At 37.3% G+C, this 27,107-nt stretch overlaps 1 protein-coding gene across 1 annotated transcript; it reads left to right on the top strand.

The window, feature by feature from the left end:
* The first annotated feature begins 27 nt into the window (after positions 1-27).
* On the top strand, positions 28-27,107 carry acsl3b (acyl-CoA synthetase long chain family member 3b). Its single transcript, XM_017496187.3, has 16 exons — positions 28-207; positions 6,501-6,923; positions 8,827-9,027; positions 12,197-12,374; positions 12,904-13,013; positions 15,346-15,484; positions 15,720-15,870; positions 16,262-16,385; positions 18,230-18,301; positions 18,414-18,553; positions 18,689-18,861; positions 19,183-19,257; positions 20,281-20,472; positions 20,681-20,795; positions 21,327-21,484; positions 21,868-27,107. The coding sequence occupies exons 2-16, from the start codon at positions 6,774-6,776 to the stop codon at positions 22,023-22,025; spliced, it is 2,136 nt and encodes a 711-aa protein (XP_017351676.1). The 5' UTR covers positions 28-207; positions 6,501-6,773; the 3' UTR covers positions 22,026-27,107.

Below are 27,107 nucleotides of genomic sequence, written 5' to 3'. Positions count from 1 at the left end.
GGCCCCGTCGTGTTGACAACGCTGGAGGGACTTCCGGGCTGACAATCAAGGCCGCACCGGCGACAGAAACTGAAAACCGAACGATAGCTGCTGTGTTTATTAAGTTCCATATACAGCTACTGGTTACTCTGTTTTGCGTAACCGGTTTGTTATTTTTGATTATGATTCTTTTGGAATACACGGGGACAACGTTATCTGAGGAATAAGGTGAGATTTTCCATTGTTTTTCAGCAGATGGGCATTAGCGATGGTGTTGCATCGCAGCGGGATTTTTATGTTTTTGGATCTGTTCATTCAGCTGCATGCATGAATGCCGATTGCGATCACAGATTAATTTCATGACTTTTCATCCACCGCCAGCTGGAATGTTTGGTATGACTGATTATTTCAGCCATTTCATTACTAGCTGGCCGTTAAAACTAGTCTGATGCAGCCAGATCCCCCATTAATTTATGAAATCCAGATCAGAGTTTCTGAGCTCCAGTTCATGGGACTTACAGTCTTTATTTTAATGGGAACGGATCATTAATTAGCAGGGTAAAAACATACTGCATATCAGTGGGTTAACGACAACTTGAAGCATCATACACGCGCCACAATGTCAGTTTCCTTACCACTCAACGCTCACCATTCTACTTGTGCAGTAATGTTGGCTATTTACATTAGCTACCTAGCTGTTACTGCTGCTTACTATCGCCATGATTCAGCCACATGCTGGTTTATAAAGGCTCTGAAATTTTTCTAACAGGTTACCTTACTAGTTTGCATCAACTACGTTTTCTGTAAGATTTCAGTAGCTAACTAGGTTTCACTGCCCCGCGGTTTCTGTCCGTCTCGGTAGCTGTAATGCTAGCAGGTAGTTCAGCTTCGTCGATGTATGAACTTAACACACGGTTGTCATAAAGCATTCATATTCCAATCATGGCTTGATTCCCAACAGAACTGTTGTCTCCAAATGAGTTCGATATTTATTAATATGCATTAATATGTATTGCACTGAATGCTTTCCCGCCCACCCATGCCTTTAGTGTGTAAAGTATATTCAGGTTAACGAATATGAAAGCAACACTGACAGCTCCGTAATTAGTGTTGCTAAATATTTTCAGAAAGTTCAGGAGCCGCTGTAGTCTCGTTTTAGTCTCGTTTTTGTAGTCTAGAATTCGGCAGGTAACGATATAGACTAATTTACATATTCGTCGAATTATTAGAATCATTTGCATATCAAAACGTCTTGCACGAAGAAGGGAGATTTTCTGAAGACACTTGGAATACAATACAGTAGATTATAACTTATTTCTTGGCCATGACAACACAAACTACTTGAGTATTTACACAATGGAGTCAACCCAAATATTTATGTATTTACGTAATACTACAACTTTTGTCAAGAACACAAAATGATCAGTAATAGTAAGGAGTCAGGCAGTTGACCATGAAGGAAATAGTTAAGGATCAATAACTCACTTGTACTCATTCATTCATTTTCAGTAACCACTTTATTCTGGGCCCTCGAGCTGTGAGGCAGCGATGCTACTCGCTTTTATTACTTGTAAACATGGCCAAAAAGGGAATTTAGAACAAACTAGTTGTGACTGGTACACTATATGGACAAAAGTATGTGGACACTTACCCATCAACAGCTTGTCTGAGCCTTCCCCAGACTGTTGCCACAGATTTGGCAGCACACAGTTGTCTAGAATGTGGTTGTATGTTCTAGCTTTAAGATTTCCATTCACTGGAACTAAGGAACCCAAACCTGTTCCAGCATGACAGTACACCTGTGCACAAAGGGAGCTGCATAAAGACATAGTTTGCCAAGATTGGTTTGAAAAAAATTTGAGTGACCCACACAAAGTATGGTGATAAAATTTTTATATATACAGTGCATCTGGAAAGTATTCACAGCGCTCCACTTTTCCCACATTTTGTTATGTTACAGCCTTATTCCAAAATGGATTAAATTCATTATTTTCCTCAAAATTCTACAAACAATACCACATAAAGACAAAATGAAAGATGTTTGTTTGAAATCTTTGCAAATATATTATAAATGAAAAACAAAAAAAGCACATGTACATAAGTATTCACAGCCTTTGCCATGACACTCAAAATTGACCTCAGGTGCATCCTGTTTCCACTGATCATCCTTGAGATGTTTCTGCAACTTGATTGGAGTCCACCTGTGGTAAATTCAGTTGATTGGACATGATTTGGAAAGGCACACATCTGTCTATATAAGGTCCCACAGTTAACAATGCATGTCAGAGCACAAACCAAGCCATGAAGTCCAAGGGATCGTCTGTAGACCTCCGAGACAGATTGTATCGAGGCACAGATCTGGGGAAAGGTACAGGAACATTTCTGCAGCATTGAAGGTCCCAATGAGCACAGTGGCCTCCATCATCTGTAAATGGAAGAAGTTTGGAACCAGCAGGACCCTTCCGAGAGCTGGCTGCCCGGCCAAACTGAGCGATCGGGGGATAAAGGCGTTAGTCAGGGAGGTGACCAAAAACCCAATGGTCACTCTGACAGAGCTCCAGCATGTCTCTGTGGAGAGAGGAGAACCTTCCAGAAGAACAACCATGTGTACAGCACTCCACCAATCAGGCCTGAATGGTAGAGTGGCCAGACGGAAGCCACTCCTCAGTAAAAGGCACATGACAGCCCGCCTGGAGTTTGCCAGAAGGCACCTGAAGGACTCTCAGACCAAAGATTGAACTCTTTGGCCTGAATGGCAAGTGTCATGTCTGGAGGAAAGCAGGCACCACTCATCACCTGGCCAATACCATTCCTACAGTGAAGCATGGTGGTGGCAGCAGCATCATGCTGTGGGGATGTTTTTCAGTGGCAGGAACTGGGAGACTATTTAGGATCGAGGAAAAGATGAATGCAGTAATGTACAGAGACATCCTTGATGAAAACCTGCTCCAGAGTGCTCTGGACCTCAGACTGGGGTGAAGGTTCATCTTCCAACAGGACAATGATCCTAAGCACACAGCCAAGATAACAAAGGAGGGGCTACAGGACAACTCTGTGAATGTCCTTGAGTGGCCCAGTCAGAGCCCAGACTTGAACCTGATTGAACATCTCTGGAGAGATCTGAAAATGTCTGTGCACCGACGCTCCCCATCCAACCTGAAGGAGCTTGAGAGGTCCTGCAAAGAAGAATGGGAGAAACTGCCCAAAATAGGTGTGCCAATCTTGTAGCATCATTCTCAAAAAGACTTGAGGCTGTAATTGGTGCCAAAGGTGCTTCAACAAAGTATTTGGCAAAGGCTGTGAATACTTATGTAAATGTGCTTTTTTGTTGTTGTTGTTTTTTATTTTTAATAAATTTGCAAAGATCCCAAACAAATTTCTTTCATGTTGTCATTATGGGGTATTGTTTGTAGAATTTTGAGGAAAATTAATTTAATCCATTTTGGAATAAGGCTGTAAAATAACAAAATGTGGGAAAAGTGAAACGCTGTGAATATTTCTGAGAGGGGTGTGTGTGTGAGATAGATATATATATATATATATATATATATATAAGAGAGAGAGAAATAAATATATATATATCTATCTATCTATCTATCCGGATGAGATGTGTGTGTATATATAATATATATGAGCGAGAGATGTGAGTGACAGAAGTGAAACCTACTGCTAATACTTAGTATTCTCTAATGTAGTAGAAGTTGGACACTAATCAGTCAGGGCCAAGTGTTTGGACAGTGGTACAGTTTTTGTGATTTAATTCAAGGGGTTTAACAAATGTTGTATTAAGCGTTTAGGAATTACAGCCATTTTTTTTTTGCAAAGTCCCTCCATTTTCAAAGGTTCAAAAGTAATTGGACAAACTAACATGATCATATATATTAGTAGTATTTTTAATACTTGTATGCAAATCCTTTGCAGTCAATGACCACCTGAAATCTGGAATACATGGACTTCACCAAATACTGATTTCCTCCCATGAGATGCTTTACCAGGCTTTTACTGCAGCTGCCTTCAGTTTTTGCTTGTTTGAGTGTTTCTGCCTCCAGTTTTGTCTACAGTTAGTGAAAATCATGCACAGTTAGGTTGAGGTCATCAGACGTTTAAGGACATTTAATTTCTTTGCCTTAAGAAGCGCTTGGGTTGCTTTCATGGTACGTTTTGGGTTATCATCCATCTGTTCTGTGAAGTGCCGTTCTAACAGTTTTGCAGCATTTGACTGAATCTGAGCACAAAGTATAGCTTTATACACTTCCGAATTCATCCTGCTACTTCTGTCAGCAGTCGCATCATCGGTAAACACCAGTGACCCAGTTCCATTTGGTAGCCATACATGTCCATGCCATAGCACTTCCTCCACGTGTTTGACAGATGTTGTATGCTTTGGAACACGAGCCCTTCCTTTCCTTTTACATACTCTTCTCATCCAATCATTCTGGTAGAAGTTATCTGGTATCAGAATTGGTCAATTTTTTTTTTTTTTTTTTTTTAATTAAAAAAAAAAAAAAGCAGAGTCTAATCTGGCCTTCCTGTACTGGAGTGTTGCCAGTGATTTGCATCTTGAGGTAAACCATCTGTATTTACATTCATGAAGGCGTTTCTTGATTTTAGACTTGGACAATGGTACTCCTGCCTCCTCCAGAGTGTTCTTGACTTGGCTAGATGTTGTGAAGGGGTTTTTCTTCAACAAGGAAATAATTCTGCATTCATCCACTTTAGTTGTTTTCCATGGTCTTCCAGGCCTTTTGATGTTGAGCTCAGCGGTACAGTCCTTCTTTTTAAGAATGTATCAAATTGTTGATTTGGCCACTCCTAGATTTTCTGCAATCTATTAGTCAGGTCTGTGGTGGTGTTTTTTTGTTTGTTTGGGGTTTTTTTTGTTTTGTTTTTTTTTTTTTTGTTTTGTTTTTTTTTTTTTTTTGCTTGTTTTATTTTTAGTCTAATGATTGCATGCTTCACTTGCATCGACTCGTCTTTGGACCACATATTGCGAGATTTCATAAACAACTACTAAATGCAAATTCAATGGTTGGAATCAACTTCAGACATTTTATCTCCTTAATTTGTCATGAAATAATGAGGGAACTGCTTATTAGTCAATTGTCCAATTACTTTTGATCATGTGAAAATGGAGGCACTCTCTAAAAAAATGGATGCAATTCTTAAACAATTAATTAAAGCTGAAAGTCTACACTTCAGTCACATCTCGATTGCTTCATTTCAAATCTATTGTGGTATACAGAGGCAAAATAACGAAAAATGTCACGTCCAAATACTTATAGACCTGACTGTATTTGTCTCTGTATACGGCATTAATAACCACAGCTATTTATTTTCTTGGTAGTCTGCCCCACTTTAAATACAGACTGACTCTGGGTTCTGAATGTCCTGAAGTCTTGCAACAACATAGACCTTTCTCTTCTCTGTGGTTTTGTATAACCACCTCCATAACCACAGCCTCTAGTTGACGAGCTTGCGACACTTGAAACAGCATCATATTGCTTTCCATTAAACACTGCCTTTTGGTGATCAGTGTCAACATTGCTTGTTACCAGTGAAATTGCTGAACAGGGAATTTGGTTAGAGAGAAAGCAGGTGTAGTGCAGTGAGGATTGATGATGCAGCATCCTCTGTCTTCAGATTTTAAAAGCACTCTGAAGGTCATCAAAGGGCTCTCATTAACATGCTGGTGTCTTCCAGCATAGAGAAATCAGCCTGCAGAAGTGCTTCATATAGTATTGAAATGAAGTGAGTTGGTACACAGGTTCAGTCTCTTTTTATATATATATATAATGACATTTCAGTGGTCATGTATTTCTAGCTTGCTGCTGGCCACAATGTCAGTATAGAAATAGTATATTTAGTTTAGGCCTGGTCATTCTATGGCATCCTTAAGAACTCAAGGTCATCCTTGTTGTTGTAAACCAAGTAGATTATTCTTATCATTATTCACTGTTTCACAATCACCGCTATGGTGTTGAGGGTGTATTTCCAGCCAACTGTGAAGTTCTCATCATTATGTAACGTTTCTCACCTATAGGTGTTAAGTTGTCCTTTTAAGGACATTTATTTAATTATTTGTCTGTTAGACAAACTTTCCAAGACAAAATCTGAACTTTGGGGTTATTTATTTGCTGCTATTTAGAGAGTTTTCAGATTTGGACTTAGATTTTTTTCTGCATGATGTGTCTTTGATGCCTCATACATACACACTGCTTAGTTAGTGTATTTAGGGTTACGGACAATTTCTTTTTTTTTAACATTTTGTTGTATTATAGTCTTTTGCCTCCTACGATCACCAATGCAACACTGCATCTGACTGCAGACTTTATATATGTTTTATTTGCAGAAATAACACACCAGTGTTTAGGCCCTTGTGATATTTTTGCTTTTGTTTGGGTTTCAAGGTTTACGGCTCGCACATTTCTTTCTCTGTTTATTTTTAATTACCTTAATTGATCTTGTTAAAGAGACTTAAAGCCTTATGAAATAACTTTACTGAACTTATTCTTTCATTATAGCTGGTCCATGTTTACAAGAAGATTCACCATATCATCTAAGAAATAACTCACACAGTGGAATCTGCAGATGCATTCATCAGAGAAGAGGGGGCATATCATAGCTTGAATAACCCAAGAGGAGAGTGCTTCATCTCCAAAGGAAAAAAGCAAGGGATAAAGGAGTAAAGGACAAGAGAAGTGATAGTACACAAAAACAGATCCACACCCTCAGACTGAGAGTCTGTCCTGCTCTCGCCACTCTTCCTTGTTTGTCACCCTCACTCCTCCATCAGGATGAAGCTGAAGGAAGATGTGCCTCCTCTTTTCCTGCACATCTTTCGCTCTATGGTTTGGGTCTACTCTTTCATCACCTTCATACCCTGGTACTTCCTGTCCGGAGCAGGGGCCAACCAGGCCCGTGCCAAACGCATCAAAGCGCGCTCAGTAAGTTCAGCTGTTCCTGCCTATGCTGAGAGTGCTTTAGCCTATTTGAATTACCCTGGTGTGTTTTCTGCCATTTGTGCAATTGATTTGGTTATTCCTGAACACAGCAATTGTACTTCGTGTGCCGACCAAAATAACTGGTCTGAGATCTTCTTGATCTCCTTTTGGCTCCAACCGAAATCTAGCATGGTATGATTGCAGTGAAAAAGTGATTCAACTAGGGCTGCAACTAACGATTATTTTGATAATTGATTAATCTGTCAATTATTTCTTCAGTTAATCTATTAGTTGGATTAAAAGGCCAATTTTTATTTTCTGTATTTCGGGGGAAAAAAACATTGTCCTTCAAGCATTGTGCAAATTGAAGGCTATGGAAAAAGGTATTAAATGTATCTATGTGGGCTATGCTATACATTGTGCAAAGGATTTATTTTTTAAAAAATATTAACATTATATTTTGAAAACAAAAAAACAGCTAACTGACCACAAGCTTTAAAGCAGAAGGCAAATCACTATATTAAAAATGCTTAAAAAAAAAAAAAAGCACAAACTAAGTGCTAACTTGCAAAAGGCTGAATGTTCTGCAGTAACACACATTCATTCATTTACTTTATTCCGTAAATATGACACTTCTTACATTTATATACAATGTTATAACCCCATCACAGTTACTGCTCTCATAAACACAATTACTTTTGTTTCTAAGTATAGCTAAATATAGCATAGAACAACATATTTGATCGAAATTAATATTTTAGTCAGAGTTATTGCGCTTCCTTTCTATTGCCTGCTGTTTGACACGCATGTGTGGACTTGCGCTCAGTGAAGTTTAATGTGGACTCACTCGCTGTCAAGATGAGCCATTATGTAAAATAGAAATACTGGCATGAATTTCTCACGTTTACAGATAAGAGTATAAAGGTACACATTAAAGCACATTAAACAGCACACCAATCTGTCGCAGCATCTGACACAAGCCACTTTAATACACTTACAAGTTTGTTTGAAGTGCTTAATTTGTTTGAAGCACTTAATATAAAACATTCTCAGGTTTTGGACAGCCGGGATCATGCACTTTTCCCACAGAAGCTCACTCTGTGACCTCAGCTGTTTTTTCAGATGGCGTTTAATCTTAGAAATGCATTTTTCACCATTGTGAAGTGACGTCACTGACGGGGGTTATTCAGTGATGTCACAGACCCAACTAATCCGTAATTAAAGTCATTGTCGATTATTTTAATTATCGATTATTATGTTATCGATTAGTTGTTGCAGCCATAGATTCACCCCTGCACTGAACTAACTGCAGGATGTGAACCAAATATGCCAAGTATTTTGGGTTGCGGCAGCATTTTTTGTAGATGCAAGCTAAAGTGAACCACTATGTGCAAACTGAGCCAAGGGACAGAGCTGTACTGTTGCATAAATGCCATGTGTTCTGAATATTTGAACCAACAAACAAAAGCAGAACGCTGGATGAAACACAAAATATTGGTAAACTACTTATTTATATAATTATCTAGTATTTTATTCAGCTTTGGCTCTGTGTTCCCTGTGCTCATGTGAATTCTGAGATTTCTAATTAGACTTGGCAAAGATTTCTTTGTTTTTTGAGTATGTTTACAGCCCTACACATCCCCCAGTCAATGTTTGTTTTATGGTTTGTTTAATTATGTTTACTGTGAAAGTGAACCAAACCAAATAGCAAATGGACAAAGTATCAGTTTTGAACACTGATTAATAGGTGTGAAAGTGCCTTATGTATGCTTGTGTTAAATTATTGTTACTAAAATATTTTCACCACTTATATGTAGTGAATTTAAGTATTGCACACTGTAATGTTTAATTTTGCTTCTATCAAATTTACTTTGTTACTTTCTGTTCTTGCCATGTCTGGTGTCAGGTTACCGGGAATCCAGCAGGGCCTTACCGGGCCATCAACAGCCAGAAACAGCTTGTTTCAGAGCTCCATGATGGATTGGGAACTCTGGATAAAGTGTTTGATTATGCAGTTAAACACTTTTCTCAGAGAGACTGTCTCGGTACCCGAGAGGTGCTCAGCGAGGAAGATGAAGTTCAGCCCAATGGCAAGGTCTTCAAGAAGGTGAGACAAGATGAGCATGCACACACACACCATTTTGTGTGCGCATTAGAAGATAAAGTTTGGGGTGACAGCTTTTCTGAAGTTTGGGCTGTCTTCAGGTGTGCAGTTTTGTTTATTGGACTCCTGAGAAAGGTTGTGAATCCTGTCAAAACAGGAAACTGTGTTGCTCTTGAACTTTAAGATGCCTTGTGGAAGCTGCTTGGGGTCCTTACTTTTCTCTGGTGTTTGCAGTTGGCATTGCAGTTAAGCTGTTCAGTGCAAGCAGGAAATCCTTTGACCTAGGGCTGTGCAATTAGTAGAATTTTTTATTTCGATTATGGCCACAGATGATTATGAAAACAAAATAATCGAGACAAAATGATTACTGAACCACATTCCTTTTCGCAATGTTCTCGTTTTGTCTTTTTAAAAACTGTAGGGATTTAGCAAATCCAATCCCTCTTCCCTCCATTAATCTTTTCAGCCTTTGTTTCATTTACTCAAAAGAAAAACTAGCGCATGTGGTTTATCACGGAGCGTATACGGGAGTCTAAATGAACACACTGGCAACCAGAGCAGTTCAAAGAACATATATGGTCTGATGGTATGGTTCGCCTAACACAGGAAGTTCCTATGGTGACATTTTAACTGGCATGTACACAACAGACAGGTCTAGAAAAGTTCATGACACAGAAATTAAACTATAACCTAAACATACTTATACACATCTGAGGGAATAGAGAATAGAAAGTTTCCCAACAAAAACTGTGCGCCATTTTTCATTACAGCGGTGCGCTTTCGCCTCTCTTTCACAAATACCAAACTCACTCCCTGCCAAGCTGTGGCATTTTTAGTTCAGCTCAAGCCAAGATGACTGAAAGAGAGCCTTTGGTTGACAAGAAAGATAAAACCATTTCAGTCTTTTGGGAACAATTTGGTTTCAAGGAGTCCGATGTGGAACAAAAAGAATTATTGGTTTGGTATCATTTGGGCTCATTTCCTCTAGTATCATGACAGCTGGTCTAAATACAGTCATTTCCTTTCTAGAGCTCACTAATGGTGAGAAACTAAAGGCTGATCTAAACCAGGAGACAGAATTTCATTGGCTAAGGAAGTTTAAAGTTCATTTCTGGCGATGCGATTCACTAAAATGCATCACTTGACCTGCTCCGCTAGTTTACAAGAGAGACATCAATATAATAAAAGGAGATGTGGAAAACGCAGAAATTTCATGCAGAAGCATAAAAAATAATCTAAGCAGCTATCCATTGAATAAATAAGGAAAGTACATGTATTTAAAAAAAAACAACAAAAAAAAACTGTGAGAACAAGAAAACAAGCTTTTGTGCATCAAAGCATAGTGATCTAATTAATTTTTATTTTTACATTATTTAAGTGTGTGTGTATGTGTGTGTATATATATATATATATATATATATATATATATATATATATATATATATATATATATATATATATATATATATATATATATAAAAATATAGATAAGTTCAATAATCAATGAGTATTCGTGTTTAATAATTGTGATCTCAATATTGACCAAAATAATCGTGATTATGATTTTTGCCTTAATTGAGCAGCCCTATTTTTACCCTTATATTTAAGAAGTCTTTGAATTATTAGTAAGTCTATTTATATTGCTGTCCTGCCTACATATGGTCATTATTGTTGCTTGAAGAGTGTCTGTTTTGGAAAACTCTCCCTCTTGTTTACAGTGTTGGAAAGGTCTAGCTAAATTACCAAGCAGCACCAGCCATGGTATTTTTGTTTTTGTTTTTGTTTTTTTGTTCTTTGCTCATGTGACTTTCTCTTTCAGTAGCTCAGAGCTTTTAAGTAGTGTTCATAGTTCAATATAATGTGAGAACCAGATGATCTGGATGATCTGCCTTGCTGGTAAGTGCATAACAATGTAAAACATTGTACTGCAATAGCAAGCCATTTTATATAATGGCTAAGGAAAATACAAATTTCTGATTGGCACCTTAAAGCAGAGCCGGTAATCTCCTGATGACTCTGTAAGCATTATGGAATGTAATTGTGATAGCCATTATAAGTAATGCTTTCAGTTCTACTTACACTTCCCTTATCGCCTTAGGTCTTTCACAACTAATGGACAATGGGGAAAACTGAATGGCAAGGATTTATCACTACAGAATTCTGACAGATAGTCCATTCAACCTGGACAGAAAAGGTCTCCTGTTTCTGTTTTGTTGCTGACAAGCACCAGCCAAAGTTAAATCTGTTTTCAGCATCAATGAAATTGATTAACTTAACCCTTTTAGTAGCTGTCTGCTAAGCCTGAGCTCCCTGAAGGAACAATATGATGCCTAAACATAATATTAATTTATATTTACATTTATGGAATTTGGCAGACACCCTTATCCAGAGCGAGTTACATTTCTCATTTATACAACTGAGCAGTTGAGGGTTAAGGGCCTTGCTCAAGGGCCCAGCAATGGCAGCTTGGCGGTGCTGTGATTTCAACTCGCAACCTTCCAATCAGAAATCCAGCATTTTAACAATTAGATTAAATTGTTTACTCACTCAGAAAAAAAAATATAGGCTGAAGTGGATGGAAGTGTTCATACCAACTGTGTTGTAAATTATCGTGTATGAATTTGATGATAATAATAAAATGTTAAAATGATTACTACTCTGTTTGTTTGGGAGGATATAGCAAAACAAAATGTGATATTGATTTATTTTTTTTCCCCACTATGTACTGCATATTTCTGCAGAATCACTTAATTCACCATCCAGCTGAATTTTCATGATTGCCACAGTTCCCAACTGCATAGCTGGTAACATTATTATCCCCCCCTGTATTTTCCCTAAACCTGAAATGGCAGAACAGTTCTGGATGATGGAGTCATTTATTGTTATATTTTAAAATAGGAAAATCCAGCCTTTTGTTGCCCCAGTCCCAACTTTTTCGAGATGTGTTGTGGCCATCAAATTCAAAATTACTTAATTTTTTTCCTTAAAATGGTACATTTCTGTGATCTACTGTGAATAACATATGGGTTTATGAGATTTGCAAATAATTGCATTCTGTTTTTATTGATATTTTACACTGCGTCCCAACTTTTTTGGAATTGGGGTTGTATATCACACAAGCTTATGTAAAAATAATAGTGAAGTCATTTTCTTTTTCCTTTTCTCTCTGTAGGTGATACTGGGTAATTATAACTGGCTGTCATATGAGGAAACCTTTCTGTTGGCCCAGAGGTTTGGGAGTGGCCTGGCTGCCCTGGGTCAGAAACCTCACTGTAACATTGCTATCTTCTGTGAGACTCGTGCCGAATGGATCATAGCAGCACAGGCCTGTTTCATGTACAACTTCCCATGTGAGTGCGCTGAATAAGCAGCTCACACTCTCTCTAGCTCATGTGCGGGCATTTATTAAGCATACTTAGGTTTATGGATTAATTTTTTCTCAAATCAATACAGCGTCTCAATTCTGTGCTCTTGTTGAGTAAGCAGAAAAAATGGGAGAATGTCGAGTCAATAACGTTGTCTGTATTGTCTTCCAATGTGCCATTCCATTGCTATTCTCAGCTGAAAAGTTACACTCTTAGGATATCCATATTCAAATATCTCCTCAGAAGAGGTGAATATATATTTGTCTGCACATAATGTAATACAATATATACACATGCATATTGTAAATACTGTAAAGTCATTTTTGTTTGAATGTTAAAAACCATGTACTTAATGACAGTTGAACTAAAGGTAAGATTTATTTTAGTCTAACAGATAGTATAATATGCCAATATTTCCTTGTGTGTTGATTTCCTCTGCTGATTCTTTTTTTCTGTCCTTCCTGCTTATTTGTCCCTTTGTGTGTGCGTCACTTTCTCAACCCCCCCCAAACAGTGGTGACGCTGTACTCTACTCTGGGAGGGGCAGCAATAGCCCATGGTCTCAATGAAACAGAGGTCACACACATCATCACCAGTAAAGATCTGCTGCAGAGTCGCCTCAAGGTCAGTACTCTGTCTTCATCTGACAACTTTGTTAACAGCAATGTTAGAATTCACAATAAAATATGATGGTGTGCACTGTTCTAAGAAAATAATCCTCAATGGGGTGATGTGACACCACTACGAAGTTGAATAATTTCTATTCCTGCATGTCCAGAAGCATTTTATACCTCTCTTCACAGCAATTTGCCAATGCTGTTTTTTTTATTTATTAAAGAACAGCATATACTTTTTATCCATTTACATTTATGTGTTGAAGTTAACAAGACAAAACAAATACTGTTCTCATGTTACTGAGAAACTGCAAATCCCTCTGATCTGAAGACTTTCTTGTGCCAGAGAAGTTAAAGTTACAGCCATGATCTACGTATGATAGTATATGAAACAGATATAGGGCTTTGGGCTTCTGTGAACGAGCTTTTGGCCATGACTATTTTATTCTCATTCATTCTGAACTATAATCACACTATTAGGTTCATTTGGGAAAACTAGTCCATACGATTTCAAACACAAGCATAAAGGTATGTGCAGGCCTATGAAAATGGGTATTCTCTAATACACAAAACACCACCATTACCAAGAACTGTTATTTCTCATTTAACTAAATCTATTGAATTTAATATAAAATGATATTTTTACCCAGGTTATTTTTTTAAAGTAACAGTTTTAATAAATCCCCACATGGACTTGAAATCTAAATATGCTGATTGCATGCAACCACTTAATGCCTTATATTTCATTCAAATAATAATATATTAATACATTATGCACCTCTTACCTACACAGTCATTTTACTAGTGTCTATGAGTTTGTCTTAAAATGGTGAAATTTGTGATTAAGCCTGATCATTTTAATGTGTCCGTCCCCCCCCGTTATAGGGAGGAAACTGGGCCAGTGCAGCACAGGATTATTCTAAATTTAACATTCTTACAAATAAATCCCATCCCTGGTTTCTAATAATAACACATTGTGCAATAGCATGGTATTAATTTGTTTATATTTTCTAATTTTATGGACCTGTTATTAAACTAATGCGAACAGTCACAAAATAAATTTAATGCAAGGAGCCCGATTTATCAGTCTTTTAGTATACTTTAGTTTATAGTATAGTATATTTCTCCCAGATTTGCAAAGGTTTTGAGAGAAATGATTTTCTTCGTATTCACATGTGTATGTTGATAAAAAGCAATAACCTGCAAGTTAACCGGCACTTGCACAGAGCAGCTGATTTGCATTTAATGACACCCACAACACTCAATAAAAGGCAAAGCTCTCAGAGCGAAAAGCACAAAATTACTACGGCCAAAAAAAAAAAGTAGAATTACTTTTTTTTTCATGTAAATGAGAATAATAATAATAAAAAAAAATATTTAGCAGCATAACCAGTGGAGTCACAGTACCCGAGAAGGCCAAATTATGGAGAGAAACAAATCTTCACTTTTCTCACTGATGCTTTCTTGTTCAGATCAGTGGGGCAACTCTAAGAGACATGAGTTCAAGTTTAAAGCAAATATTATATGCCAGTCACTGCAAAAGGTGAAAAGAAAGCTTGCTATGTACATTAAATGGATGGTTGAATTTCTCCTGTTTATGCCAGAAACAGGATGCTTTACAGATGCATGATGAGGCACTGACATGTGATAACTGCATCAGTTAGGGCTGGAGGAGGAATGCTCTCTGATCTATTCGGGAACAAGCTGGGTTATGGCATACGGCACAGTAGACTAAGGCAGCTCATTATAGGTTCAGGCTTACCAGATCGGTCACTTATCACTCTTTGGAAAGTGCTCGAAGCAAGAAATCCAAGCACGGACAAAACTTGGACATGCACAGGACATTTTTGCAGCCGAATTAGTGCTAGCTCTAAAGTGTTGCACAGTATTAAAAAAAGATGCCGTGGCAAATGGAGCTGATTTATAAGCTAGCTTTCATGCTTTTGAGGTCCATTGTTTGCATAACTGTTTAAAAAAAAAAAAAAAAATCAGTTACAGATGCATTGAGTTAGTTAACAATATTTGCTGTACTTAAATATCCCCCAAAACCACTTTTACTTCTGTAACATCCAGCTAGAAAAAGGACAAATAAAACTTTGTCCCCAAACTAAACTAAAATATAGCTTAAATAAACTATGTAAAAACAGTAAGAAAACTAATGGGTACTTACAAAGCTGCTCTAAAAACTATAACTGAAGTAAATTTCAAGAGAAAATGGAAAAATAATAAAATGAATACTGTAAAACTGTTTTACAGTCATTTTTGTGATTAAATTGTGGATGTATTTTATTTATTTTATTTTTTTTAAAACCCCTGCTCATTTGCATTATCCATAACCTCAGGACATTTTGCTGGAGGTTCCTAGGCTGCAGCACATTATCATTGTTGACCATAAGTCCACCAGCTGGCTTGGCCTGCCCGGAGGCATTCTGGTCCACAACATGTCCTCTGTGCAGGAACTGGGAGCAAAATCTGAGAGCAGTAAGGCTTTTAAATCTCCTAAACTACTCGATTACTTTTACTTTTCTTTAGTGCGTTTTCTTTAGAAAGTTGTTCCACTTCATTATGGTGGTCAGTTGAGGGGGAAAGGAATTTCAAATATTTTAAATGTTGGTCTTAGATTAAGCACTAGGGGATTATTATCTCATTCTCGTGATTGCCTTGTTATTTCTCTCTTTATTTCTGTCTTTCTCTTCTTCCATTTTCTTCTTTTCAGTGATGGTGCAGCGGAGGCAGCCCCTTCCCAAAGATATCGCTGTGATCATGTACACTAGCGGTTCCACAGGCATCCCCAAAGGAGTCATGATCTCTCACAGAAACATCATTGCCGGGGTAGCTGGCATGGCTGAACGTATCCCGAACCTGAAGTAAGAGAACTGTCTATTTCTCTTGTTCCCATTTATAGAACACATTTAAATTTTAACCCTGTCACACATTAGTCCATTAATATGGTGCATTTATACATTTGTGTACTATATTATAGCTAAATATAACTTCTCTGTGGATAAAGATTTTGACTATAAATATCCAAATTTGGCATATATTAATAGCGTTGTTTTTTTTCCTCACTGAGCTTCCTAGCACATGTGCTATTTCAGTTTGTGTACTCTTGACTTTCTAATTCCCTCTCCATCCTTTGGAGCACTTTGCCTTCTTAGTTGTCTATTGTGCACCTTAGACTTCAGTTCAGGTAGTGTTAATTATGTCTGTCTTCTTGTGTTTTTTTTTTTGTTGTTTTTTTTTTAAAAACCCGAACAGTGAGAATGACACCTTTATTGGCTACTTGCCGCTGGCGCATGTGTTGGAGCTCAGTGCTGAGCTGGTGTGTGTTTCTCATGGGTGTCGCATTGGATACTCCTCACCGCAGACCCTTTCCGATCAGGTAAACGCACTACATCTCAAACACAGTCATCTCAACATGCCCAAACATTTACATTACACATGCAGCATTTAGCTGATGTCCTTATAGAGCACCACTACAGAAGTGCTTTATAGTCTCAATAAAAAAATATATCCTCGTGCTAGTAAAATAGGTCTCGGTCTAGGAATGCCATCAGCTAATACTATGTTAGATAGGAGTTAGTGCCACGTGTTATCACAGCAAGAAAAACAAGGTCAAGTTATTTTTTTTCCTGAATGTAATGCTCTCTTGCATGTTTGAAATAGAGGTGCATCTTTGGTCTTTGTTTGAAGACAGCCAGTGACTGAGCTGTTCAGATACCCAGGGGAAGTTCATTCCTGGGTGCTAGGACAGAGAAACATGTCATTGGTCTTTCTTGTCTTAATAGCTGGTGGGTCAAGACAAGCTTTGCTTGTGTCTCAAAGGGGACATGATGCAGTATGGGTATTGATGGATTTAATAAGTGCCTTCAGGTTGGTGGGGGCTGGCCTTTTTTGGCTTTGTAGGCAAACATCAGTGTTTTAAATCTGATGCAGGCAGCTACAGGAAGCCAGTTAATGGGAGCATATTAATGAACTGTCTAGTACTACACCAAAGTTGAATGTGTTGTCCTCATATGGGGTGATCTGAGAATTCTTTACGGACATCACAAGATCCAGATATCTGACAGGGATACATGAAAGGAATGCATGTCCAGAAAAATACTGAGATGTCTGCCAGACATGGTGAGATGAAAGCTGAAACATGAGTGTTTGTGGGAGGAAAGGAGAGGATGGGTTGAGTGCCATCAGCATAGCAGAAGTATGAAAAACCATCTGAGGATTTGACCTCACTGAGAGAGTGGATAAAGAGACAATATAACAGGAACAGACTCTGAGCATTGTGGGACACCAGTGGAAAGTTTTCACGGAGCCAAATGATTCCACTCCACATCACCTGATCGGACCTTGCCTTCATTTAGGATGAAAACCACCACTATGTTGGGCCACAAATTCTAAGGCTTGTGTCTTGTGGTTCCATTTTAAAAATTAACTACTCTGAATAGTCCCACATTTACACCCTAAAGATTGCAGTTTCCAAAAGCAATTCATGCCCAAGTCTCACCTTTCCTTCACTGGATAAACTCAATTGGATACTGTAGAACTGCTGCTGTTTTAATTATAAACATTATTATGCTCACATTGAACATCATTTTAACACTATGATTGTGGAAGAGTAATGAATTATAATACCACTGTCTGGTGTCACCCAAAAGAGCATAGATTCCCTTTTTGAGTTTGGTTACTGTAAAGTTTTTTTCTGTATGTTATCTGATTGGAAGTTGTTTCTTGCCTGGGTTATTCATTACAGAATATGTCTGGCTTATTCATTACAGATCTGAATATAAATCTCTGTCCAGATTTCTGTAAAGCTGCTATGTGAGAATGTCTATTGTTAAAAGTGCCATACAAATACATTTTAATTCAGTTGAATTGAAGGCTGCTGAGGGGTTAAGAAGGTTGACAGATGATAGTTTGACCGATCTAGCGGCATGAAGTTCTCAATAACTGACACAAAGGTTGTTGCTGTGGAGTGTGCTGTCTTGAAGCCAGACTGGTTAGGATCCTGGGGGTTGTTCTGGGTAAGAAATAGAGATGGCTGATTGTGTACAGCATGTCTAAGAACTTTAAAATAAAGGGGAGAGTGTGTGTGTGCAGAAACATGCAGTCCCAAAACAATCTACCTTCATACTGAATATGTGAATATTCAAGACACCTAGGAACTGTTGTTGCTTTAAGCACTTTCTGTTCTGTTTACTTGTGTTAGTGTTTATTTTCTCTTCACAGTCAACCAAAATTAAAAAGGGCAGTAAAGGAGATGCCACTGTCCTGAAACCAACGCTAATGGCAGCTGTTCCGGTAATAAAACGCACAAGAACCACTCTCATAAACTCTTGTCTTTCACTTTTCTGTCCTCTGTTATATGTGACTTTTTTTTTTTTTTTTTTATTGAAATTTTCTCACTGTACAGGAGATCATGGACCGTATCTATAAGAATGTGATGACAAAAGTGGATGAGATGAGCAGAGTGCAAAGGACACTCTTTGTGCTGGCCTACAACTACAAGTTTGAGCAGATCAGTAAAGGATATAGCACTCCACTATGTGACCGGTATAGCACTCTTGCAGACACACCCACTCAATTGGTGCCTATAATTAGTTTTGTATTAATTTAATATTGTGAACAAGCTGTATGTTTCTGGCTGTCTAATACTTGTGTGTCTCTGTGTGCATGTTACATGTGCAGTCTGGTTTTCAGCAAAGTGCGTTCATTGCTGGGTGGGAATACGCGTGTGTTGCTGTCAGGAGGAGCTCCTCTCTCTGCAGCTACTCAGCGCTTTATGAACATCTGTTTCTGCTGCCCAGTGGGACAGGGCTACGGCCTTACAGAGACCTGTGGAGCTGGGACCATTAGCGAGTGTAAGACATACACAAACATGAGGCTGGGAGCAAGGGTAGTAGCAGCAGGAATTGGCAAAAATGCATCAAAATAAGTTTATCAATATTCTGTGTAGCAGCTGTTACCCCAGTAATATGTCATTAGGCTTGTTTGTGTGTACATGTATGTAATTGTACGTGTAATCTGTATACATTACAAAATGGATATTGGAGGTATAATATACCTTGTACTGGTACTATAATGTACATAGTGCATTACACATTATCACTTGTACCAGTGATAACGAGGCCTATTTTGGCTAGATGTATATTTAATTTGTGTGTGGGTGTGTGTATGTGTAGTATATGACTACAGTACAAGCCGTGTTGGAGCGCCTCTGGTGTGTTCTGAGATCATGCTTAAGGACTGGGTAGAAGGTGAGTGCTGATCATACATGAAGCTGAGTGTTTAGTGGATATCTTTCTCCCTTTTTTAATACACCTGAATCAGAATTTTTAAAATAAATTTCTCCTGGTTTGAGAGCAGATTACTTAACCAAAGGATATGGCTGGTGCCAGAGATTCCTGCTGCTCATAACCAGGCCAGGTGTCTCGTTTATCAGACGTGCATACACATAGTTTTGTGCTTAAAAAGTGCATACGCACATTTCTATGCACAGAGCATTATCAATTTCTTCTTATGCAGTAGGATGTGCATACAGTATATTTACACACACTCCTGAACATGAGTATGCAGGAAACCTTATAGGTAGAAAAGTGTAATTGCGATTAAACTGGTTATGAGGTGCTCTCATCTCACTTATTGTCTGTCATATCACAAAAATTAACAGTAAGAGAACAATGAAATCATATAAAAGGCACATCTGGATTTTGATTTGGGATGATGCCTTGCTTAAAGATTTGGCACATGCAGCTTTACATAAGGAGGAACTTGTTTTTAAGAAGCACCGAAAACACTTAGCAAAGAGTGATGCGTGGCTCATCAGTTGATTTTGTTTGCTCAGTCCAGTTTTAGTTGACCTCAAGGCTAGAGTTTTTAATCCATATGTACATTTCAAGTAGAAATTGCAGGTTGATGCCACATTTTGAAAACAACTATGAATATGAACCGAATAATGACACCTCTTGTGTATATTCATATCCCTCATGCTGCATATTTACAATATGGCAGTGAACAAGACAATAGGAATTAGGAATTTTCACACTATCGCCGGTTTTATTTGACAAACACTTGCAAAAGTACTTTTTTTTTTTTTTTTTCCCCTTCAGTTTAAAACCACTGTCCTAGTGATATGATCTTACCATTTAGCCTGAGTCTGTTACTCATATTTGTGAATTAGTGAAAACATGTATATATCCATGCCTCATTAATAGGCAAAAGTTTGAATTCTTTCGTACACTCAAGTTCTTTATTTTTTTTTATTTCCCTTCCTGCTGAAGGCGGATACTATAGTACTGACAAGCACACTCCTCGAGGGGAAATTGTGATTGGTGGACCAAATGTTTCTATGGGTTACTATAAGAACGAGGCAAAGAACAAGGAAGATTTTTTTGTGGACAGAAATGGCCAGCGTTGGTTCTGCACAGGAGACATTGGAGAGTTCCACCCTGACGGTTGTCTTACGATCATTGGTGAGCAACACACACCGATATGTACACTGATTGCAGGACATACACATGCATACAACAGAAGACACACTTGATAGGCCAATGAAATCATAGCTAGTAGAAACAAATAGATCATTTTGGATTATAGATTGTATCATCCATATAAATGTGACCCATATGATTTGTACTAGAATGCAAGTGTGTGTGTGTGTGTGTGTGTGTGTGGTTCTAGATCGTAAAAAGGATCTGGTGAAACTACAGGCAGGAGAGTATGTGTCTTTGGGAAAAGTGGAAGCTGCACTGAAAAACTGCCCCCTCATCGACAACATATGTGCTTATGCTAACAGGTGAGCACACACTATACTAGGATGTGCCAAACTTTTGGCTATTTAACATTTTTGGTTAAAAATATACATTGTACAAAAAAAGGGAAAAGAAAAAAAATCATTTAATAATAAAAATGTCAGATGCAACACTTTTATAATAATTTAAATGGTAGTTCCTTTCCTTTTTATTTTGTTGCATACATATAAATAAAAATTGGTGCACATGCTGTTATTTTAAGATGAGTAATAAAATATAGTGTAATATTTTAATTTATTTGTTGTGTTTTTTTTTTTTTTAGCCCAGTGTGTACTGAATTTCAGTTTCAGCCAGGAATTTCCATTTCTGTGCATCACTATATAGTTTTCAACAGAAAAAGCTTTATTTGAACTAAACGTTATAATAAACTGCTTTCAGTCTGCCTTTGTTCTAATTGAAGTTTCTTGAATATGAAGACTTGGCGCTGCCTGACCTGCATAGACAATGCAATGTTGCAACAACCTCACTCTCATTCACACTTACTTTCCCTCTCCCTCCTTCCATCTCTCTGTCAGTGAGGAGTCATATGTGATTGGCTTTGTGGTTCCCAATCAGAAGCAGCTGCTGGCTCTTGCCAAGCAGAAGCAAGTGAGAGGGTCATGGGAGGAAATTTGTAACCACCATGATATGGAGAAGGAGGTGCTGTCTGTCATTACTGAAGCTGCTGTAAATGGTGAGATCACCTGCATCTAGATCACTTTATCATTATATTATGGGACATGATTATACAGCATAATATTTAAACTCACTACAAAAAGTCATATTACACAATTCAATATTTAACAACCAAATAATATGATTCACCGTGGATCCATAACAAAGAATAACTCCTAATATAGCCAGTCATCATGGCATGTTAACTGGCAACATTGATTTTGAAAAATGTTTTAACCATTTTAGAATTTAGTCATAGTAACTCATTCATTTTCATATAAATTAGTCTAAGAGATGAAGGCACTAAAAAGTAAGCAGTGCTTTCTGTCATTGCTGCCAAACCATAACATTGCAGTTCTCTCTTTTATATATTATTTCCTGTTTCTTGGTTTTTCTCTTCAGCCAAACTGGAGCGTTTTGAGATCCCCAAGAAGATCCGTCTGAGTGCCGAGCCATGGACTCCGGAGACAGGCCTGGTTACTGATGCCTTCAAACTCAAACGCAAGGAGCTCAAAAGCCACTACCAGGAAGACATTGAGAGGATGTATGGTGGCAAGTAAAATAAGAAAGGGTCAGACAGTAGCAAGAATTGGGATAATTCAAAGGATTTAGGATGTAACATGACCGCAAAACCTGTATAATATGACTCCAAATATGCATTCCTATTTCTTTTGGATAAACCCCTTAGACCATATTCAAGAACATATTTACATTTTTGTAAGGTATTGGCTAACCAAAACAAAAATGTTAAGATGGTCAACAGGCAAAGGTGTCTAATCAGTAACAATAAAGCAATTTTTGACCAGTGTCCTTCTAGTGGACTTCTAGAAGACATTTGTATTATAGACTAAGGCGATGCCAGGACCTGGCATGAATCATTTCAGGAACTAATGACTTCACTTTGAATCTCAGACTTTGAAATGGATGAACCAACTCCAGTTAGCCGCAAGGAAAATGCACAGGAATTCATAATAATGTAGTCATAAGACTTGTGAATTCGTTCCAATCTGCGATCGTAAGACTGTTGATTTGACCGGAACAAGGTAGCATTATCTGAGCAGGGAAAATGTTTTAAACTGTTTATTTTTCATGTTGGTTCTGTTCATTTCTATTTGGTGATTATGTGGCATCTGTAAAATGAAGCATCAAGAGACGTCAATGTGAAGGTCAATTACTATATCATATTCCATACATGTCTTTTTTTTTTTTTTTTTTTTTTTTTTTTTTTTTTTTCTCTCTATAAATCAAAGCACTCCTCCTTGATATTTTTTTTTTGTTTGTTTCATTGTTTCCTTGCACTTTTCCTAGGTCATTTCTGTTTTACTTTTATTCCAGAGCGTGTTACAAAGAATTACTGGTACTCTGGGATAAAACAGTCCTGATGGCGTTAATAATAATAATATACTGTATTCTGCTCCTTGTATGTAGTGTTCCATTTTTGCCTTTCATATTTTTAATAGATTGTGTGAAGCTCTCTACCCATGTTACTACTTCAGTGGATTATCTTAAAGGAAGTGTTTAACTAACAATACCAATATGACTAACCATGAGTAGTTCTACAAACAAATCATTTAAAAACACATTTAATTAAAATAATCACCATGATCACTTTTATTTGCTATCCATAGGCCTAATGATTCATAAAAGATATCTGCCATCATATGCTTGTGATCATACTCTTGTGAGGCTATACAGTTACCATTAAAACCAATAGCAAGTACTGCAGCTACACAGCAGTTAAAGCATTTTTTTTAATTGTGCAGTATGATAGAAGCTAAAATAAATTAAATATATAAGTAATCAGTGTTTTTAGATTTGTTTACACTGCGAGAGCCACTTTTATTATAATTTGGAAGTGACCCCATCTTAGAAAATTGTGAGTTAGGGATCATTTGATCTTGATCTCAGCAGCTGCAAGTGATCATTTGCATTAATTTTTCTCTAAATTAGTTAATCTTTTGTCCTCTGAAGTAACAATCACTTCAAATAGCATATTCATCATTCAAGAAGAGAAATATGTAATCTACACGGTCTTTGTGGCAAAATAAGTGTTGAATTGAGAGAAAATGGCTTCTATGCAAGCATTAAAAAAGACGGATTAAAAATAAACAAGCAAACATTTAAACCCCTTTATTGTTCAGATTATGATTGGGCCGGTTCTGAAATTGGATGTGAACACTCCTTTTAGTGAAAAAAGGACCAAGTAAAAGAGAAATAATAGATTGCTTTAAGATTTCAATTTCATTTGTGCCCAGTTTCTGAAGAATATGCTTCTTGCTAATATAGTTTGGGGTCATTTTCCCTGATTTGTAATGCATTCTACAGCCTTCTGTTTGTTGTTGCTGACAACATGTTAGTCACACTGGTATTTAGGATAAACATGACCTTTTAAAATGGTGTTAACTTTTGTCACTTATTGGTACTGTTACTTAAGAGAATCTTAACATCATTAACATATAAACCAGCAAGAAAATTTTTCATTCCACCTCTGAAAGGGGGCTGTGTACATGTGTTGCGATGTATGTGTGTTTTTATATTTTCTCTTCATCCTCCAAATCAGTCAGGCATTTGAATTAAGTCTTGTGTGTGTTTTGCCTCTTACTGAATTTTAGTCATCTCTGATTATTTACCTATTGGGATTCCGATAAACTTTGTTTCACAGGATTAGTAAGAAGCAGGCACAGAATGTGTGTATGTTTATATACACACACACATTTGTGCATATATAATATGACTTTATTCCATATACCTTTAACAACAACAGAAATGTATTTGATTAATGTTTACATGAGACAGGTATGTGCAACAGGTTCATGCTTTTGCTGAGATGTTTAAAACAGTGGTTCTCAAACTGGGGGCCCGCATAGAAATTCTAGAACATTTTGTTGTTTAAATTAATTGTACCTGTATGTAAGTCGCGATTGTGAACCTTTACATTACGATATACATATAAATGAGAAATATTAATAGATGAAATCAATTATACACAGCACGCTAATGCCAAGGTTACACTACACGATTTTAGGCCGACAGTTTTGTGAAGATCGCCGACAAAAGCCCGAGATTGTAGGCAATTCAGAGCTCGCTCCTGTGAGTGTTGAACGCAATGTATGAGTTATCAAAGACGAGATCTGACAGAAGCACTGATGCTTCGCCGATGTCCGCGAGGTACCTAGCATGTTAAATACCTGGACCTGTATGCGATTCCAAATTGCGTAACGTGAAATGTGTTTTGACTGAATCGAACTGCAGCATTGACCTACAGCCAATGAGCACGCAAGGAATGGGGCACAGCCTGGGAAAAAGTGTATAGACAGTGTGAAGGGAATTACACACTGGATTCGCAAGATTTACATCAGTGTCTCTTTTGCCGTTTAACCTTCAGCTTACTATCCTATAAACGTTTTTTTTTTTTAACTTTAGATGTGATAGCTGGTCCTGATTTCCACGCACTCTGGCTGTGGAATTGTGTTGGGAGCAATCCGCCCACACATGCCACAACCACACAGAGCCATGAAATGACCTGTTTATTATTTAGTTATCAAAAATGTCTTCATTTTCTTTTTAAAGGTGACCATACATCAAGTAGGTACTTTTATTCTTTATGTAGACTAGTGCAAAAAGGCTTTCTTCAGTTTCCTGGTACTTTATGTTCTCTCAGTGTTCAGATAAACACTGCAATTATCCTTCTCCATGAAAACACTCAATACTACAGAAATTTTAAAATCCAAGTGCATATTTGGGACAGTCTTTAAAAAGTTTATTTTTGTTAGACGACATTTGCAGGTTATTTTTATAAAGGATCTGGTGTAATTCTCCTATCACTTCTCGCCTGTACTCTGTTGTGAACCGTAATTTGGAGTCGTGGCAGAGTCATCAGGGATTCATCATATGTCTTACAATGTGTTTACCCGTGTCGCCGTTTGCTCGTGTAATTTGAAAACCTTATGACTTCCATGACAAGACAGACAGTTGTGTGATACAAATAGTACCACAACCTGACATCTTTGAAAATCGTGTAGTGTGTAGAAGCTATAAGACACAAACCAAACAGTATACAGTACTGTTAGAAACATGTTGATAAACCTAAGACTATTTAAAATGGATATGTTTTTAGATAGAGGACATAACCTCTTATCTGAAAAAGTTAATACAGAGCAGCCTAGTATGGGGGGGGAAATAAATAAATTGAAAATTTGACAACACTAGGGGGCCACAAAGGGATGAACCCTACACAAGGGGGGCCTCACGCTGAAAAAGTTTGAGAACCACTGGTTTAAAAGGCTTTGTTGAAACCATTAGATTTTTTTATATTGAATTCTTGTATCTTGATATCATCATGGGTCTAGTGGATAGTTAGTGTCAAATAAAAAAGTATAAAATAAATGTGCAATAAATAGCTACTATAATTATTTCATTACATACCCAAATGCGCAGGAGAACTGACCTTCCATTTAGATTTTTCCACACAAAAAAATCAATTTCAGTGGAGTTCAGTGATGACATTTCATGATTCAAAATACAATAGAAATAGAGACAGCCCATGCTGCAAACATTTTCATTAGGATCTGAGAATAAAATGTTTGTTTTTTTTCTTCCTATAATGGTTTCTGTGTGAGCATGATTAAATATGATATTCTGGGATTTAGGTTATACTAGGTATGCTAGATTTGGCCATAGTTTTTTGTCATAATAGTAGCAGTATTTATTAAAGGTGAACTTTTAAACAGTGTCTGCGTCCCCAAAACACTATTGTTTTCAAAGCATTTCAGTACACAGTTTAATTCAAGTAAGTGTCTTTTATATATTATCTGCCTTATTGTAAGAAATTCAGCTGTATAAACAAGTCCAGTGTCCTCTCAAAGATATGTACAGCATGACAACTGGATTCATAGAAAGCATGTGATTTAGAACTTAACCTAAAAACAAGAACAGTCATTTTAGTCCCCCACTTTCACTTCCCACTGCACTTAGAGTCCAATTCAATGGACTAGACACCACTCGCACTGTAGATGTAACACACTCTGATTCTGGAACATATAGTGATTTCTTGGTAGCCTAGGAAGCAAAGTCCTTCAGACTTTTAGGTGGGTTTTCTCCAATTCATCTGCAGACTTAATCCAAAAAGCGAATGCTCATGTTTAAACCTATGAATCTGGTTTGTATTTACACAGCAAGCTGAGATGGTTAAATCACATTTGCTTTACATCTCCTTTTATTTATTTATATTTATTAGAAACTGTATAATTGTGTTAGACTGTGCAAAAGCATGTAAATGTACTCCAGGTCATGCCTGGATCCAGAAACCGAATCCGATTCCAGGTGTTTACACCTCCAAGGGGAAAAAAAACATGAATCCATTTGAACTGAAAAGCAACACTTGTTATACACTCCTTTTCTTGCTCCTGTTGTAAATAGCTATTCTCTATCTGTTGCTTTTTCCATTCCACAAAAATTATTTCCAGTGCTAGATGTAAACATGTAATCTGTTTAATTTTTTTATATTGATCATTCTTGGGGTCTGATTCTTGTTGATGTGAAAGGAATTACTGTATAGCAGGTCTCTTGTACTTTTATTTATTTGGACTTTTTGCATTAAAAGTGTGTATGTGTGTAAGAATAAAGTTTGTGACTGTTATAAA

Source organism: Ictalurus punctatus, chromosome 20 (genome assembly GCF_001660625.3).
Source record: "Ictalurus punctatus breed USDA103 chromosome 20, Coco_2.0, whole genome shotgun sequence".
NCBI classification, from domain to species: domain Eukaryota; kingdom Metazoa; phylum Chordata; class Actinopteri; order Siluriformes; family Ictaluridae; genus Ictalurus; species Ictalurus punctatus.
This window is presented reverse-complemented; position numbering and strand designations above follow the sequence as displayed.